This window comes from Camelus ferus, chromosome 18, assembly GCF_009834535.1.
Source record: "Camelus ferus isolate YT-003-E chromosome 18, BCGSAC_Cfer_1.0, whole genome shotgun sequence".
NCBI classification, from domain to species: domain Eukaryota; kingdom Metazoa; phylum Chordata; class Mammalia; order Artiodactyla; family Camelidae; genus Camelus; species Camelus ferus.
Window position 1 is genome coordinate 32,043,448 of NC_045713.1, and position 19,021 is coordinate 32,062,468.

Consider the following 19,021-nt stretch of genomic DNA (forward strand, 5'->3'; position numbering starts at 1 on the left):
TATCTCTCACGGAAAAAATGCAAGTCTAACAATTGCATTCTTTATCACTCTCCCCCCCTTACATGTTTCACCACCAAATCCCTGTAAGATATCTTAAATTACAAACAGATGAATGTCTTTAAGAATGCAGCTCTCTCATTCACAACTTCCATGCTCAGTTATCAATAGACGATATCCGTAAGTAATCATGACTTTGACACTAGCTGTAATTCAGCAGGAAATTAGTTATTGGTGAAGTGGGAGGAATGAAAAAAACAAAAGCAAAAAAACAAAAAAAAAAACCCCCACAAAAAAACAACAAATCTGTCAGGTCACCTTAGAATTTGTAAAGAAAAAGGTAGGCATGAGATCATTAGGATACTAATGAACTCATGTACAAAACAGAAACAGACTCACAGACATAGTAAACAATCTTATGGTTACTGGGGGAAAAGGGGGTGGGAAGGGATAAATTTGGGAGTTTGAGATTTGCAAATGTTAACCATTATATATAAAAATAGATTGAAAAAAATTTCTTCTGTATAGCACGGGGAACTATATTCAATACCTTGTAGTAATCTTTAATTAAAAAGAATATGAAAATGAATATATGTGTGTATATATATATACATATGGCTGAGACATTAGGCTGTACACCAGAAACTGACACACTGTAACTGCCTATACTTCAATTAAAAACAAAACAAAACAAAACAAAACAAAAAACAACCAGGTAGGCATGATTGCATGGAATGAAATTCTTGAAGGAAAGGAGAGCCAAGAGGTTAGGAAGTTCTTGAAAATGGGGTTCTGACTAATATTACAGATGATGCCAATAAAAGAAGGGGGGTACTAAAGAAACCAGGGACTCATCTGAACAGCACATTATACAAATAAAAAAAGCAGTGGGGTATAATGAACAGAACATCAGCTTCTGAATCCAGCTCTACCATCTAATCAAACAATGCTAGGCAAATCGTTCACCTCTCTAAATATGCTTCATCATCAGCAAAACTAGGAATAGCATTTCTTATAAAGAGCTACTATAAAGGGTTTGCCACCTACTAAGTTCAATATTTCTTTGCTGTTCTTTTTGTCCTTAGGCTATATATCCCATTAAGAGAGCATAGTCAGAGCACTATGTTCAAAAGTTACTTAATTCTTCTTTCCTTGACAGTTACACCATCATTTAGATCTACAGTTAGGCTCACTGGTTTCAATTTGTATTCAATATTAGGATTTACTTTCTTGCCATCATTTTAAACTTTTTTTTTAAATATGTGAAACACACTCATGGTTTAAGCAAAGTCTACTCTTTCCACTTCATCACAATAGTAGTACTATTCTTTACATAAGGTAAAAATTTTGACCATTTGTCCATGTGCTAGAATCTATATTCCAGTATGATGACATTTATATCTATAAACTAAAACTACACACTATTTATGATTAATTTTAAGATAGCTGTCTATGGCTACTGAAAAAATTACAGCAAAGAATCTTCAAAAGTTAGTCTCATTAATTTTAGTTGACACATAGTGCTATGTGCCAAGCACTTTAAGTGCTTTATATATATAAATGCTTGAATCTCCATACAGACCTCTGAAGTATGTTGGCCAAGATCATGCTGTAACAAGTGGCACAGGTATAATTTGAATCCAGACTCCAGAGTCTGTGTTATTAGCTGCTTTATAATGTTTCCTGCATTCTAACCAATCACCATATATTCTTGCCATATGGGGACTACATAATTTAAAACTTTTCTTACCTAAAAAAAAAAGTATGACTTAGGAAAATTACTGTACCATGACTTTCCCATTATTAATAAAAACGTAAAAGATAATAAGCAAACATGGACTAAATCTCTTTTGATTTCTCTCATTCGATTAACATTAAACACCTCTGAGAGACAAAGTGAGTCAATTTGCTCTCCTTCCTTCCTTCCCCAAATCCTACTGAAATGACCCATTCCATAATAGCATAGCAGAATCACAAAAGAACTTCCAGACTGTGTAAGAGAACAAGTTCACAGAAAAGGAGAGCCTGTGTAGCCTATAACAATACAGTCAAAACACAGTCCTCTTCCTCATTAGAGAAGTGGATGGACTCTCCTTAAAAACTCAGTAAAAGCCCAAGCTCAGAGACACAGGAGCCCTCAGCCATAGTAGAGGGGAGGGCGACAGTGGTGCCTAAGGGGATACAAGAAGTCAGTGGGAACTGTATCAGTGTCCTGACCACTTGGAATGGCTGTGAACATTTGGAACCCAGACTTTCTCACCTGGGTATGAACTGCTTGAATGGTCAAGCTGGGGATTTGTCACGAGCTCCTAAAGAGGGAGGGCAGAGGGTAGTAGGAGGTGAGATGTAAGGGATACGATATGTTGGTTAACTCTAAGCTAACTAAAGAGAACAAAAGCACTGGCCAATAACTTATAGAGGCAAAAAAAGAAAAGAAATAGCACAGTAGGGGAAACCCATAATGTACCCAACCTCCCTGATAACTCTGAAGACATACGCAGTAACGTTAAATCTTAAATATAGAGTGATTCACTTAAAGCAGACATCTTACCAGCTACTGGTGATTCTAAATGATTATTGGATGGTTAGTAGCAAATACTAGAAACAGTCTTCTAAAGCTCTGGGGATTAGTCCTAAATCAGCAATATTTCAACAAACAAGAGCTTGTCTTCTGATCCTAACCCACCATATCCTACTGAAAGTGGGAGCCCTAAAGGTGATCTAACATGACTGTCTGCATTTGTTTTAAATAAGAATCACTGCTACAGTTTTTTTTAAAACTGATTCAATTAATGATTTTAAAGATTCAAACTCTCAAGGTATTTTATCTACAGGATATATCAACAAAACATTTACAAATACATTTTTATCTACAAAATACAAAGTTTCTCATTTTATCTCTCATAATAAGCAAATGAGTAGGACTGTAACAAATTATCTTATAGGCTACCTGTGATTATCAATCATCCTTTGCTTCTAGAACCCTTTACTCTTGGTTACTGACTTCAACTAATGAGGTCAGGGTTTATATACTCAGCCAGCTGGGGGGAAATCTACTCTATGGCCAGACTACATCCATTAACCCACATAGCAAACGTTAGCTAGAGTAAAAAAATTGAGAGAATATTAATGTCTTAGTATCATTTGTCATCACTACTGGAAAATCCCCAAATACATGTTACCTTTGATATGTAGAACAGAGCTTGTGTGTAAACATTTGGATAGGCTGCCTGGTACTGTTTCCCTCTTAGCACACTAAGGTGGAGGGGAGAGGGTAGCAATCCAGGTTATGTATCGGGAATAATACAATGTGTATGGTAAAAATGATACGGGCAACCAGCTCTAACACAGTGACATAACCTAGCTTTAGAAAAAGTCAGACTGCTTTTGGTGACTATGTGATGGGAAATCTGCCAACTGCAACATTATGTTTTATGTATCCCAGTGTGATAAGAGATTAATCCATTTAGTTGCTTAACAACAATAGCTATCATAGGTGCCTATACCGTGGTAGGTGTTTTAGGTATCTTATCTTTGATTCTTACAGCCACCTTGCAAGGTAAGAGGTATTATCCCCACTTACAGATGTGTTCAGAGGCCAAGTAAGAGGTCCAAAGCCACACAGCTGGTAAATGGCACAGCCAGGATTTGAACTGAGTTCTGGCTTCACCTGCATACTCCTTTATAACTTTCTTAATAAAATAATTTTCTAAGAATTCAACGTATCTTATATACCCACTTTTATATTAAATCAAGAGACGGGATTCATGAGGGTGAATGAGGAACACAGAACTATTTTTCAGTTGGGGAAAACAAAGAATAAGCATTTAGGTAACTTTTCAGGCACAAACAAAACATCTACAGCAAAGTTTAAATCAGAAGCCAAGTTTCAATAGAGGTACTCTGTAAATTAAAAATACTTAATTTGCACCATTTTGTACGCCAGTTGGCATATAAAGTACTGTTTTCCTCCTTACTCTATCCATCCACAGGACCCCGCAGCAAACAGTAACCATACTAGACAGGACTAATGGCCCCTTCCGTGGAGGTTGAGTGAGGAACACTGGATCCAGCCCATTCTGTAACACTCTGCTTCCCCATGGAGAGATCATTTCTGCAAGTTCCTCCTCTCCCCCATGTCCACTCCCATCATCACACACCACACATATCACACGCACATTCATGCACTCATATACATCCTCACGTCCACTGAGTTAACTCGATCTCAGGTTATTCCGCCTCAGGAAATCTCTTAAGCATACATGTTCTACAAATCCTCTTTTTTTTTCTCTGACAGGGCAATTTGTCAGTCAAAAAATGGGCCAAAATATTGGTGACAAATGTAATTAGAATCTCAGTGAAGCACCTATATCACATAGAAGAAATATCACAAGCTTTAAAGTCAAACTGACAAATTAAAGGATCAGACAAATAAGCTACTGTACTGCTTTCTACCATTTTTATGATGCAGAAGTAAACGTTTCAGTTACAAACCTGGTCTTACGGGCTAGCCTAGGAATCTAATTTCTGAATTTACCTGGAGAGTCAACCAATCAAACTACAAAATAACTTTCATCTTATAGTATTATTTCAAAGTTTGGAATAACTAGATGGTAGCTGGACCTTACTTTCTAAAATAAAAATCAGCTGATAATACATCAAAAATTAAGAATGAATTCTGTGGATATGCAGCTACTGAACAATAATTTGATATCTGTGACAATATAAGTTTCATGCTTGTGAAAATGAGACGAGTAGGAATGCCAAATACCCCTTTCTCCTGAGCTCTAGTCCCTTGTCGCCTGGATAGTCTACTCTCACTTCAAACATAATGTCTAAACCAAACTCATAACTTTTGCCCACAAATCAGCTCACTTTCCAAAGTTCCCAATAATCTTCCCTACTCAAGGTTCAAAATCTTAGTGTCAACCATAACACTGCCTCTTTCCTGCCATGTGCAAGCTTAGAGTAAGTGCTATCTAAGGTACAGAGATCAATAAGTCATATGCCCTGTTCTCAAGGAAATTTAAAAATCTACGCCAGAAAACAGGGCAGAGAGCACACAAATAACTATAATACAGACATGCTACCATGAAAAACTTATAAAGTGTTACCAAGGAGGGAAAAATCACTTTAAGTAGGGGGTCAAAAACTTTTTATGAAGACAGCAGTTGAAATATACTTGGAAGATAGGTAGGACACTGAGAAGACAGGAAGTGGGAAGAGTGAGAGGACATTTCAGGCTGAGAATAAACAACAAAAACAAAGATTTAGAGAGGAGAATAGAGATTGTATTTAGGAAACAGAAAGTAATACAGAGAGGCTGGAATATATTTCCATGTAGGAAAAAAAGTAGGATCTAAGGTAGGAAGGGTAAGCAAGAGCCATATGGTAAAGATCCTTGAGTGCTTTCTGTGCTATGGAAGATGAGGAGTCACGGAAGGTTTCTGGTACAAACACATGCAGTGGTTAATACCCAGGACCCTGGAGCTAGAGTTCTTGGATTCAAATCTCGGCTCTTCCACTTAACAGCTGTGTGAACGTGGGCAAGTTACTTAATTTCTCTGTATCTCTGGGGGGGCTAATAACAACTATAGGGATATTGTAAGGATTAAATTAAAATTAGTTCATGCACGTAAAAGGCCTAGAAAAGTATCTGTCATAAAGTAAATGCTATGTAAGTATTTGCTACTATTATTTCCTTTATCCTTTAGAAAGATAAATTTAGCAGTGATGTATAGAAATGGACTGGAATGGAAATTTCCCTGCTTTCTGTCTGCGTTTACTCAGGGCATTTCATTTTGAAGCACTGCCCAAGTCTTCCTAATTATTGAAGCACTCATCATTAAGTGTCTCATCTGTTAAGCTCAAATTCCACCTCCTCCATGACCACCTGGGCAGAAAGTAGTTTCATCACATATATGACACTTATTTCACATGTACATAATCTCATCTTCCCAAACACAGTACAAGTCCCTCACGGATAAAATACTTTCTCACTTGCTTAAATGAAATCCCTCAGAATATTTAGCACAGTTCCTTACAGACCACACATACCTTAATAAGCATTTGTCATGAGACTGTATGGACTAAGGTATACTGTTATAGGAAATACCTATGGGAAGATTTAGGGGATACTTATAGTAAATTAAAGATTTATTCTATTAAAATTGATGGTACGGTATAAATGAAATGGTCATAAATGAAATGGCCTTGGAGATCTTTGCTTTCATTTGAACATGTCCTATATACTTTTGGAAAAAAAAAACAAAAACAGTTCTATTGTAGTAGAAAGTAGATACAACAATGTTCCAGGTGAAGAATTTACTGTGAATACACCACAAACAGAGAGGCCTAGCCTCCTCCTCTCCCATTTTCTTACTTGACCCAACCAACTGCATTTTTCTTTACTCTTGTTTTATCTCTAACTATAGCAGTATATGGTCCCTGGTTGAAAAGATCTATATTAAAAGTCAACAGCTGCCTTTTTGCTCAGTATACAATACACAACAGCAAGTGTCAAAATGCCAAATGTGACCTTTTATTTATAGTAAAGCTAGTATAAAGAGACACAAAAAAAGTGCAGCCTTTCGGCCTAATTAAAAAAAAAAAAAAAAAAGCAGCAATTCAAAGAAAGGTCAGTTTGCTTCAAAGCTGAATTGAAGCCAAACGTTGAAACTTCATATAAGCAAACTATACATGCTGGTTGGTATATACTCATAAATGCATGTAAGTATCACTGATAGCAACAGCCAAATCCATATGCTTCTTTATTCTGTCAACTCTAAAGCAATAAATCCCAAAGGACTATTACATTCTATCTGCTCATGGTAAATTTGTTAAGGATTCTCCTCCCTGTAATCAGAGCTACCAAGAGAATACATAGTAAAGTTTACAGAGGTATATTATTGAAAAGTGATTTTGATCCAGATATTTACTTTCAGGTCCCTTGATTTTCAAAGATCCTTAAGTTCCCTCATGGCTCTTACCTAACCTCTCCAGTATTTCAACAATGGCTTTCCTAAATACTGCTTTTTCATCAGTCTACACTCAATAAAGAATAAAATAATGTAACCACTACACCCAATCTGTTGTTACCAATTGGATCAGGTTTTGTAGGTATTAAACTTTTTTGCAGCTACATGCTATTTGGGCAAAGAATTCTAAAAAGTACTTGGGCAAAAATGTGTGAATTCAGAGCTCGAAAATAAAACATTCTTATGGCCAAAAAGATTTGAATGTTATGTGTACATAAATCATCATAGATAGCTAAAGCTATATATATGAAATTAGACCTATATATTGTCATTGCTGTCATTGTACAACCTAGTTTCTTGGGTTATTTAGAGGATATAAAACAAGGTTACTATGTAAACAATATCCATTCAAGTTGCATGATTAAGCTCTTACTTACAATTCAACAATTTCATAAACAGCAATACCTCATTATGTGTCTAAATTTCCACTTAAAGATTATGTAATATGGCCCACTGCTTGAGTACGTATTGAAATAGGGTACAGATAAAAACCAAAATGTCACAGTTGCATTGCAGAAGTTAATGACAACTACAACAAATTTTATTCTATAAAAACTAAAATTTCAGCTGTACTCTTTGTCAGGTTTCTATTAAGAAACAACTTTCTCATATATTTCAAACTTATTTTCAGCCTGAGGTGAGACTAATTGACTTCACAGTCCAACTGTAAAGCCCAGACCACTGTATTCCTTTAAAAATAACTAAATTGATTATCACGATTCCCTGCAGATATTACTCTTTAATCTGTAAGAGAACAGAAAGTTGAGGTCTGAATCTGCATAACTGGAAATGCTACAAGAGGTATAAACCAAGTCTGAATGTCCTACTTTTTATTAATAAAAACCCTCAACTACAACTTATCTAAGATCAACTACTTGGCTAGTAAATAGTGGGACTGGGATTTGACTACATGTTGGTTTGACCCTAAAACCTGTGTGCCCTTTTCACAATGCTAGGCTGCCTTTCACTTAGAAAACCTCTTCAGCCTGTTCCAGAAATACATAAACCCAATGCATTCCTTGGTTTTAATACTTGTATGTATCCCATTATGTTTATATTACCACTCCAATGGATTTCAGTCTCTCTTCCCAGAGACTGCCCCCATCCCACCCCTCCAAGCTGGGTTTCAGAAATACTCAATGCAGACACACCATGTTGCCTTAAATCTCTTTTTAGAACAAGATATAAGTAAATAAAACATAATACAAAAGGGAAATACTTTTAAATTCAGATTTTTTTTGCTTTTTAATTTATTTTTTATTTTTAGGTTTATTTATTTTTAATGGCAGTACTGGGGATTGAACCTAGGACCTCGTGCATGCTAAGCACACACTCTACCACTGAGCTACACCCTCTCCACTAAATTCAGATGTTTTAATCTTTCATATAATAATGACTAACATTTGAGCATTTGCTATGTATTAGACTGTGCTAGTTCTTCATATGCCATATTTTATTTCCTCACAACCATCCTTTGAGATAAATACATCATCCTCATTTTATAGCTAAGAAACCAAATTACATGCTCCAAATCATAAAGCTCATAAAAAGGGAATCCAAGAAGCAAATCCAGATATGTCTGACTCAAATCCCATAGGACTATTCTACTACACTGCAACTCCAATACAAACTCAATATTTATCAGGAAGGGGGTTAAACAACATTATTTTAGGTCACACTAAGCTGAACAGTGGAGGACTGACATATATGACCGTTACTATGCCAGCTTTGATAGGGGCTCAGGCAGCCAAGTGATGAAGAATTCAACAAGTCTGGTCAGCCTAATAAACGCAACAGCAGTCATGACTCTGTAATATCTTCCTGAGAATCTCCTTCCTTTTAGATATTTCCATTCACTCATAGCTTCTGTCCACATTCTTGGTCCCAAACTCCCCTTCTCCAAAACTTTTAGGCCAACTAGCTTACACCCTTCATGCTGAAGTGGCTACATCTCTATTGATAATGGTAAAAAGAGAGGTCTTCTGGAACTAAGGTTGTAAAGGAAATAAATGCTTTGTTCAGGAAATCTAATCTCATATTGGAAAATCTGGCCTATGCTGTGAAATTCACAGTATCATAAGTGATTTCAAGCTTGATGAATGACCTGTGAATACTGTAAAAAGACAGATCTTTGAATTTTTATTCGAAGTTCTTCTTTAATATGCTGAAATAATACTGTCGCCTTTTTTAAAAAACCAAAGAAAAAAATTTTATACCACTTTACCACGATGAAGAAGTGTTATTCTTGGAAGGAAAAGAAATTTACTAGTCCAAATGTCCATCACCTGATGAATGGATAAATAAATGTGGATACACCACACTATTTCACAGTAAGAAGTGAAATACTGATATTTGCTTTAATATGGATGAACCTTGAAAACATTACGCTAAGTGAAAGAAGCCAATCACAAAAGACCACATATTGTATGATTCCATTTATATAAAATGTCCAATAGGCAAATCTGTGAAGACAGAAAGCCGACTGCCTAAGACAGTAAGTTGGGGGGTGATGGCTAAGGGATGTGGGGTTTCTTTTTGGAGTACTGAGAATGTGCTAAAATTGATTGTGGTGATGGTGGTACAACTTTATGAATACTACTAAAAGCCACTGCACTATACACTTTAAATGGTGAATCTTATGGTTATGTGAATTATATCTCAACAAAGCTGTTTTTTAAAAAAAGAAATTTACTGGAAAAAGACTCAAAAGGCCATTGAAGAAATTTTGTTAATGCTTTTTAAGTTAAAGGCGAGCACAATTTCAAGACTGTTGCCCTCTTGGGTAACTCAATTCTGTCCTTCTCTGCAAGTCATGTCCAAAGTGATCAACAAAACTGGGGGGAGGGTACAGCTCAGTGGTAGAGTGCATGCCTTAGCATGCATGAGGTCCTGGGTTCAATTTCTAGTACCTCTATTAAATAAATAAATAAACCTAATCACCTCCCCCTACATAAAAAAAATGATCTAGACATGAAAGTGATGAACAAAACCAAGTTCTAGGTAGGTCTGTCTGTTTCACAACTGATGTTACAGAGCTCCTTCACGCCTAACCAATCTTGCGATTATTGAAGTCACAGCTCAGGAGCAAGAGCTTATTATTTAATAATTTTCTAGTATTTAATAAATAGGTCTGCTTGAGAAACTTGCAATTTTAATGTTTTAAACCAAAGATTCCCAATTTGTAAGCCAGGACCTACTGTAGATCTTGACCTCTTACATAATATATATCCAGCCCACAGTCCCCTATCTGAGGTTTACCAAGATTTCCTGTGGAGAGGGTAGTGGGTAACAGAATGAGAAATGAATCCTCCCCCTACCCCCAAGTCTTTCATTTCCACAAGCATCTGGCAGTCTTGGCACTTGAGGAAAAAGAAAACTTTCCCTCACAACATGTCAGTCATCTCCTGGGTTTCAACCAGGTAAGGCTTTCTCCCCATTTCTGATGCTTCTATCCATGAGGGGAAGGGTGGAGGTGCAGCTATCAGAATATTTTAGTTTAGTCCCCTCATTCAATCCTTCCCAGGTCAGGAGGAATGACTTCATTTGACAGGCAGTTTAGGAGAAAAAGCTGGGCCTAAGTCGTCCAACTTTTTGCCTTTGGGAGCAAGTTGCCTAAAGGCAACACTCATCTCTTCTGTTCTTTCAGGCGTATAGGGCAGGTCCTCCAATCCTGCCTGGGATTGAACAGTTCAGTCTGTTCAGTTTCGAGGACCAGAAAGAGGAAGCTGCTTGTCCACAGATAAAAGCCGCATTCTCCAACATCCTCTTCAACAGTAATAAAATTATATTTTGGCTCCTAATTATCTTATTCCTTTTCTTTTTCTCAACTAGTTCAGAATATAGTAGAGATGAGGGTATTATTGAGGCTCCTTAAACACTCTAACATCCAATCTAAACAATTTCAAAAGGAAAAAGAATGAAAATATTTTCAGGAATACACTGATAAGACTACTACGTGAATATGATAACCAATTATAGAGAGAGAAATTTTAATTACACAGAAGGAAGAAGTTCAAGTTCTTTCATGTGCTGGAAAAGACTTTTGGGAAATCTTCATAAAGAACACTAAGTAAATACATCCAGAATGATTTAGGATGGTATAATCCTAAATGGTCACTGAAAATGGTCACTATAAAGGGATGGTGCCTCAATAAAAGGATCTCTAGATCATTCATATTTATCAGAAGCAGCTTTGTTTATTGTTGATCTTGTTAAAATTAACTCATTAAAACTAAAACATTCTTTCACAAAAACTTTGTCTCTTTAGGGATGAGAAAACAGTGAGAGTGAGGTTAAGGGCTCAAAGCAAAGGACATCACTTTAAGACTGAAAACCAAATTTCCTTTTCTTCTTCTGTATCCTGGCAAAAATTTCAGCCACTAGAGAATTTTAACCTCATTTAAGTAAATAAAAGGTGTGCGTAAATAAAATACAGGTAATACTTCAATGAAGAGTTTTCTTGAATGGAGTCTTTACAACACTGAAACTCAAATCTCATGTGCAAATCACTGATGTGGGAAAAAATGTGGAAATGACTATTTTTACATTGGTCAAATATAAAAGGCCTAAGGAATCAAGTTATGGATGTCAAAGGGCTTCAAAAACTGTAAAGCACTATATAAAATGAAAGATACTGTTTTGATGTTGAGTTTCAATAATTAGCAGAAATTTGACACCAGCATAGCAAAATTAATGTAATTTTGCCATTATATTCACCAAGTATTTAATATTTGTTATTATATTAACAGAAATTGCTAACAGTCCTTACTAAAGTGCCCATCCATGTATTTTCCCCATATATGTAATATCTATTTGTGTCATATCTTCAAAAGTTTGTGCGTTATCCACAAGCGATTAGAACAAACTCAGGAAATGCCATCACACAGATGACAATTAAACGAACATACTTTTTCTGTATTTGGACCAATACTATAAAAACAAACCAAAAGTTGTCAGTATGAAGCATGGTCCATAATCTTATGGTAATATAGTTTATTAGTTGAGATTTTAGGAAGTTACTCTATTTTTTGTTTGGGGATATTTCATTTCCTTTTGAGGCAGTTCAAGTAGAAGCTAAGAAGTAGAGACTAGAATATAGAAATGAGAGACTGAGAGAAGGAACAGTGATGGAGAAGTCCAAAGCCAAGAGGGAAAAAAAAATTTGATTTGTGCTAAGCATGGCCTTATCATTCTTGATGTTTCTTTATTTCCAAGAACATCTAAATAACGAAAATGTGTCAGTTCTAAGCTTTAGTTTCAAAACTGGGATTCTGACACCTGTTATAAAGTAGAACAGCAATATAACAATATCTAACTTTTACTGAGCACCTACTATGTGTCAGGCACTGTTCTAAATGGTTTACATGTCTTAATCTCACAATAACCCATTGAAATGGACACTATCACTATCCCTATTTTACAGAAAAGGAGCTGAAAAGAGAGAGGCTAGGTAACTTATCCAAAGTCAGAGTTAGTAAGTGATAAAGTTTGGGTTTGAATCCTTAAACTTCCCCTTAGTAGTTTACTGCAGTGGTTTTCAAACTACATTCTGCAGCACCTTTCAGCTCCAAGAGTTCTACTTTCAAAATGTATTTCGTCCATTTAAAAAAACTGCAGTAAAAACATTATAATCAAGACTTTTATACGATGTATAATGCACAAGAGAGAACCAACACATCAACTTTTTGTTGCCAGGTTAAGTCACTTTTTTTTTTTTTAACATTTTTTTAATTGATTTATAATAATTTTACAATGTCGTGCAGGTTAAGTCACTTTTATGCAGATCTTAGCATAAAGCTAGTCCTGTCACTTCTGAGACCTTATTTGAACTTCCCATAAATGTTTCATTGATTTGGAAGGTGTAACTCTACACTGATTTTTTTTTTTTTTTTTTTTACTGAAGACTGGATCTATCTGCTCAGGTAAGAGTGAACAGTGATCTGACTATATTTCAATAAAAAGAGTACAGTGAACTCAAACACTAGGCAAAGTTCAGGTGCATCTTATTACAGTGCAAAAACCCAAGAGTGAACAAAGGAACATACTATCTCATTCATTTTAACTTTTAGGGGCCTTACTATCTGACATACTTGACCTAAGAAATATGGGTTAGATATGATTTTGAAAAATTTCCTACTGTTCTTACTATCTCTTCTTATTCCTCTTTCTAGCCACAGAATATTTGAAGAATATCTTGAGATGGCAAGGGAAACTGTTAGAAAAAAAAAAAATCACCTCCTCCACCACACATCACCACTGCCACACCCTAGACCTTGTGCCCACAATCCCCTGCCCTTCCACTTTGCTGTATCAACCACTCCCAGTCAAGTATTCAACTCTATTGGGTCCAGCTCCACTATTCCACTGACCACATACCATCAGCTATTCGTTGACCAATACATCAAATAGCTCTTTCCTTTTTCACTCTTACTCTATCCAGCTGAAATTTCATGAGCCATCATTACAACACTTTGTCTAACACCCTAAACACCTTTGTTCCTCTGGCATTTTGTTACTTATCTGGCAAATCCTAACCCTGAATGAAGCCTTCTATTGGCTTCCAACACACACTGGTGCCAAAGCAGCTGAGCACTACTACAGAAGGTCCAAGGCAGATGGCTAATCACACTGTATGTTCATGACCACTGACTTCAGTGAGGTTTCCATACTGCTAGAGAATCCTACTATGTCTCCCACTGCATGCTCTCTCTTGCAGCTGTTTACTTATTTCAAACATTTCCTACTTCTTTCAAACCTTGACTTCTGTCCCTCCCATCTCCAAGGCAACTCACAGCTGATGACTTTGCCTAATTTGAAGGAGTTGTATTCATCCTATCTTTGCTTTCTTTTGCGTATAATAGTGCATAACATCTCAGGAATGTTACGCTATTACTTATCTCTTTCTTCCCCTCTCAACTACGTCTTTCCCAGGGACATTTAGTCTATTTTGTACATTGGGATTCTACTTGAAACTTCTTTGCAAAAAAGATTTGCTAGAACAGTGAAACCTCTTTGCCCTAAGTATGTAAAGAAAGTCTCATAAAAGGAGTCACTGCACATATAATCAGGATTAAAAACAACAGATCATGAACTGGACGTCACACGGAAAACGGTACAAACTAGTAGTAACACTGACATCAACAACATTTTCAGAAACAAAGCCCATAGTTTCATCAAATTCTAAACCATTCTGATATTTTCTTTTTATGCTTTACGATTTTAAAAAGTTGACATGTAACTGACAGATAACATTGTATATGTTTAAGGTGCACAAAGTGCTGATTTGTACATTTACATATTGCAGTATTACCACTGTAGCATTAACTAACACCTCTAACGGGTCACATAATAATCTTCTACGCTTTACAATTAAGAGCTCTGCTAAGACTATCTACGCAGAGCGGAATTTTCTAGAGTGATATTTTAATAACCAGTGTATCTGACAGCACAATTTTGTGTTACTAGGTCTAGATGGGGGAGAGAAGGGAGGAGGAAGTAACAAATGTCCCAGCCACAGCCTTTTTTAAGAGCTAAAAATATTGCAGGATAAATACAGAACCATAAGTAATACTTAAGAAGTAAGTTTGACAGCACAGTGATACATTCTTACAACAAATTATTCATGGAGGGAGCCTGACATTCCCAACCCCCATTATTCCCTTCACCTGCACTGAGCAAGCAGTTAAAAGACAAGCTCATTCCTTAATTCCCATCAGCTCTCCTGACAGCTGTTACATTAATTAAAGGTTTGGTCTCACAGGTCTGGGTAAGTGTGAGCGTGTGAGCGTGTGAGCGTGTGCATGTGTGTGTGGTGGCGGCCCAAGGAGAAAAATCCTGCAAAGGCATTCACCTGGGATACCCTTCAGAAAGATGCCTACCTCTTTCCTGAGGGCACCACCTTGTCTCTGCTGCCTACAGCTCCGTGGTGTTCCAGCAGGCATTGCTACTGGGCTGCCTGCAACTCTAATGTATTATTTAATTTTGTAACTACTATTAGGATCTCTAAAGCGTTCTGTGATGCGCTAGAATGAAAGATACTCCATAAAATGAAGTTTATTATTAGGATTATTATAGCTCCCGGGCCTAAAATAAAGCAAAATTATAACCACACAGACTTCAAAGGGAAAATCGGAAGCCACATGCGTCTCAAACACTGCCAAGTGGGCAGGGGACGGGCGGGGGCGCGCGTAGGGGCTTCCAGCCGGCGCTCCCCCACCCCCACCAGCTCTCCCGGCACCTTTAACCCCGCCCCGCCCGCACCTCTCACCCGGCCTCGGCTGTCTCCGGGCGGGGGTCCGGGGCTGGACATGACTCCTCTTGGCCTCTCGTCGCCCGGCAGCTCCCTTGTGACTCTCACACCCCACAGGCTGCCTGCTTCCCGGCCCCAGGCTCTCCGCCGGGTTTCTAATCCCTTCACAGGCGCCTCAGTTTCCTCCAGTCTCCCACCTTGACTTTCTTTTCTTTTTTTCTTTTTCTAAATCCAGGACAAAGCTTCTTCCTCCGCGGCCCCTCAGGTCGGCGACTGTCTCCCCTCACCCTCCTTCCAGGGTCCGGGACCGCCAGCCCAGCCCAGCTCTCCGCGCCCCTCGCAACCGACGCGTCCTCTTCTCCATCCTCTCTGCCCCTCGGCCGCCCGGCCCGGCAGCCCGGGTCGCCTCTCCGCCCCCTTCTCCTCAGGCCGGCCCCCGCCTCGCACCCTCCAGCCCCGTCTTCTCCTCAGCCGGGTCTCCCCTCCCCTCCCCTCGCCCTCAGCCAATCCCCCGCCCTACCCCGCGCGCCCCCGCCGCTCACCCGCGGACTCCCCGGTGTTGATCCAGTCCGGGTTGGCGATGCTGGCGATGGCGAAGATATCGGCGGCCAGAAAGAGACATCCTGAGATGATGGTCAGTTTATCCATCTCCCCGCCCCGCTCCCCCCACCCCCCGAGCCCCGGGCAGGCCGCGAACTCAGGCCTCCCGCCCCATGGGCCGCCGCCGGGGCCCGGAGACCCCGCGCCGCCGCCTCGCGCCCCCTCGGCCCCCGCGCGCCGCTCGCGCCCTCCGCGCGCCCGGGACCAGCAGCCGCGGCGCGGCCCGCACTGCCGGAACCGCCGCCCGCCCCGGAACTGCTCTGCCCGCCCGCCCCTCACCCGGAAGCGAAGCCGCGGCGCCGGCGAGGCCGGCTGCGGGCCCCAGGCGACCGCGCTGCGCCCTCTCGGTCCTGCCCTGGCCAGCGGCCCCGCTACTCTCGGCCGCTCGCCTCGCTGCCCTAGCCCCGGACGCGGCTCAGGCCCCTGCCCCGCTCCTGCTCTCTTCCTGCAGGCCACGCCGCCTTTTGGCTTTCTCGCCGATTATAAGAATTTTGTTGTCGTTGTTAATGACCGTTTGGTCACAAAAAGCTTCTCAGTCCTTAGCTTTTTAAAAGGCAGGCTGGAATGGGGATGGGGGAACCGCCCGTCTTCCAGCAGGAGGCTGCCCCGACTCCGCCGAGGGAGTCGGTGACAAGTCCTTGCCACCTTGTGTTATCATCGCCCCTCCGTGACTGTCAGCCCTGGGACTGCCCCATTTAGGAAATAACTATCGACATCTGCTGTGCGTCAGGCACCGTAGGTGCCGGGGGTGCTGGAGTGGACAGGAGAGACAAGGTTCCCGCTCTCATGAAGCTCACCTCCTGGTGGGAAGAGACAGAAACCCGTTAAAAGCTGATCTTTAAAATAAAGATAATGTCAAGTGTTGATCTATGAATTAAATTGGAGGTCGGACTGATGGGGGATTGGGGCGCAGCGGTGGTACTTAGGACGGTCGGATTAGGTTACACAGACACCGTCATGATCATAAAGACCTCAAGATGATGATCTTTGAAGAAAGAAAATTTGGGCAAGATTGTTCCAGGCAGAGGGAAAAGCAAGTGCAAAGGACGTTAGGGAGCGGGCAAGGAAGAAGTAGTTGGCATATTCAAGGAACAGCAAAATGGCCTGTGTGGCCGGAGAGTGGTATGAAAAGACAGAGAGGTAGGCAGAGACCAGATGTAGGACTTTGAGAGCCGTGATAAAGAGTTTGGATTTTGTTCTAAAAGAAACCGGAAGGCACTGCAGGGTTTAGAGCAGGAGAGCGACATGACCTTATTTAATCTGTAAGGGGAGTGTAGATTGGGGTGGAGGGAATCGGGCAGGAATGAAAGCAGGGATGGCAGCTAAGAGGCAGTGTAGTCCAGGAGAGAGAGAAGTGTGGCTTTAGCAGTGAAGATGGGGGGAAATGGGCAAATTTGTCAAAGGGAAGGACTTGCTGATAAATGGGGGAGGGGTTGAGAGGACTCAGGAATGACTCCTAAAGTTTTGACCTGAGTAACTAGGTGTTTAGTGATACCATTTACAGAGGTAGGGGGTGGGAAGGGGCTTAGGTTGGATAGATAAACAAGAAAAAACGACATTGGCATTGTTTGTTAGCAATACAGATGATCTGTTACATACGATTCTGCTGTCTGGTGGAGGTTTTCTTTTTTTCCATGGCTCATGGACCAAATCACCCTTAACCTTGGCTTTAGATCTAGCTCTTTCTTTCCCAGGTAGTTCCCCATGCAGCAAATAGGAAGGACACTCCTTTTCTCGGTAAATGCCACCTAGGTCATCTCTAGAAAGACCTAGAAGAATGACATCTGTCTCTATTTTTGGAATGCCTACATGTTCACGATACTCAGCAAGTTTCAAATTCCACCAAATCCAACAGCCTTGCAGAAGTGCACAGAGAGTTATCAGAGTCACCACCTGGATGAGGTAAGGAGAATTTGATTGCTAGCCTATAAACTTTTCTGTGCAAACATTGGTCCCTTGGGGTGAAGGATTTTTTAAAAATTATGATTACTAAGTCATTTATTTTTCCTTTGCCACAAAAATGGACACAAGCTGATTTACATATGCAGGGATTCAGACATAATGCATATCACATTACTGCAGGAAGTCTTCACTGTTTGTTGTTGTTTAAACACTGGAGATGTTTGGTGGAGTCATATTCTTGGCTTCTTGTCTGCTGTTTCTGTTGCTGAGTAATAGAGGAAACTCCAAGTATACAGTTCGGAATTCTCAAATAATGTCCACTGAAGTTCACCACTAGGCAGTTGTTGAGAATCCTAGGGTGAAGTGTTGGAACATTTGCCTGTTCTAACTGCAACTGAGTGGAATGATGACTCGATTCTTGTGTTTAAAAAAATACAAGTGCCTCCTTCTACCCAGGAAGCACTCCCCAGTGCCTCCTGCCTCTGCTCCTCTGCAAAAAGTTCTAGATCTAAGATTAAAGCATAAAAACAACCAGTACAGAGTTAAAAGAATTTAAAACATTTTTTACCAGTTTAATAGCTGCACATCACTACAGTCAATAGTCACCTGTCCCATCTGTTACCAGCCAGGACGTGGGGTGGGAGGGGTGGGCAAAGACCCAATACTCTGTTTATAGATTTTCCATTAATCCCTGTTTTTAGCTCCAAATCTCATTCTTACCTGCCACAGTACCTGGTATTTCAAAGTCCCAGGACTCTCAGGACAGGACAGATCAGTTTCCTTCGCCTCTATATCTCAGTCTAGATTTTTGGTCGAGGCAAACCCTAGGGGTTAGGGAGAGGTGGTGCGGTGGAGTTAAAGAGAGTAAAAACCATATTCTAGTCCCACTGGTGCTACTGACTTGAACTTGGGAAAGCCACGTCACCTCTCTGGGCCTCCTTCCCCCAACTGACCAACAGACTCCCGAGTCAGGCACCTTCTTTCAGTGATAGAACCTCCCCCATCCTCTCACCCGTAAGCCAAGCAGCTGGGACTTTTCTATTCAGAGAGAGGATGAGCCATGAGGCCCCTTAAGGCAGGAAATCCTTGTGGACCCAGGACATAGAAGGCCCCCTGCAGGGAGCTATGCTGGCAGCCTGAAGTCATAAATAGCCATTCTGCGGTTGTTAAAGGGCTGTGAACACGTGTGCTTTATTGTGATGGATGGTAGGGCTTGGCCCAGCAGAGGCTGAATCCA

General features: G+C 40.1%; 1 protein-coding gene across 1 annotated transcript in view; it reads right to left on the reverse strand.

The window, feature by feature from the left end:
- The window catches only part of MOSMO (modulator of smoothened), a 42,607-nt gene extending 26,636 nt beyond the window's left edge, over positions 1-15,971 (reverse strand). Inside the window, exon 1 of the mRNA XM_032460901.1 lies at positions 15,825-15,971. Within this exon, the coding sequence (XP_032316792.1) occupies positions 15,825-15,930 (106 nt within the window). The 5' untranslated portion in view covers positions 15,931-15,971. The remainder of the gene's footprint in view (positions 1-15,824) is intronic.
- Positions 15,972-19,021: the final 3,050 nt, after the last annotated feature.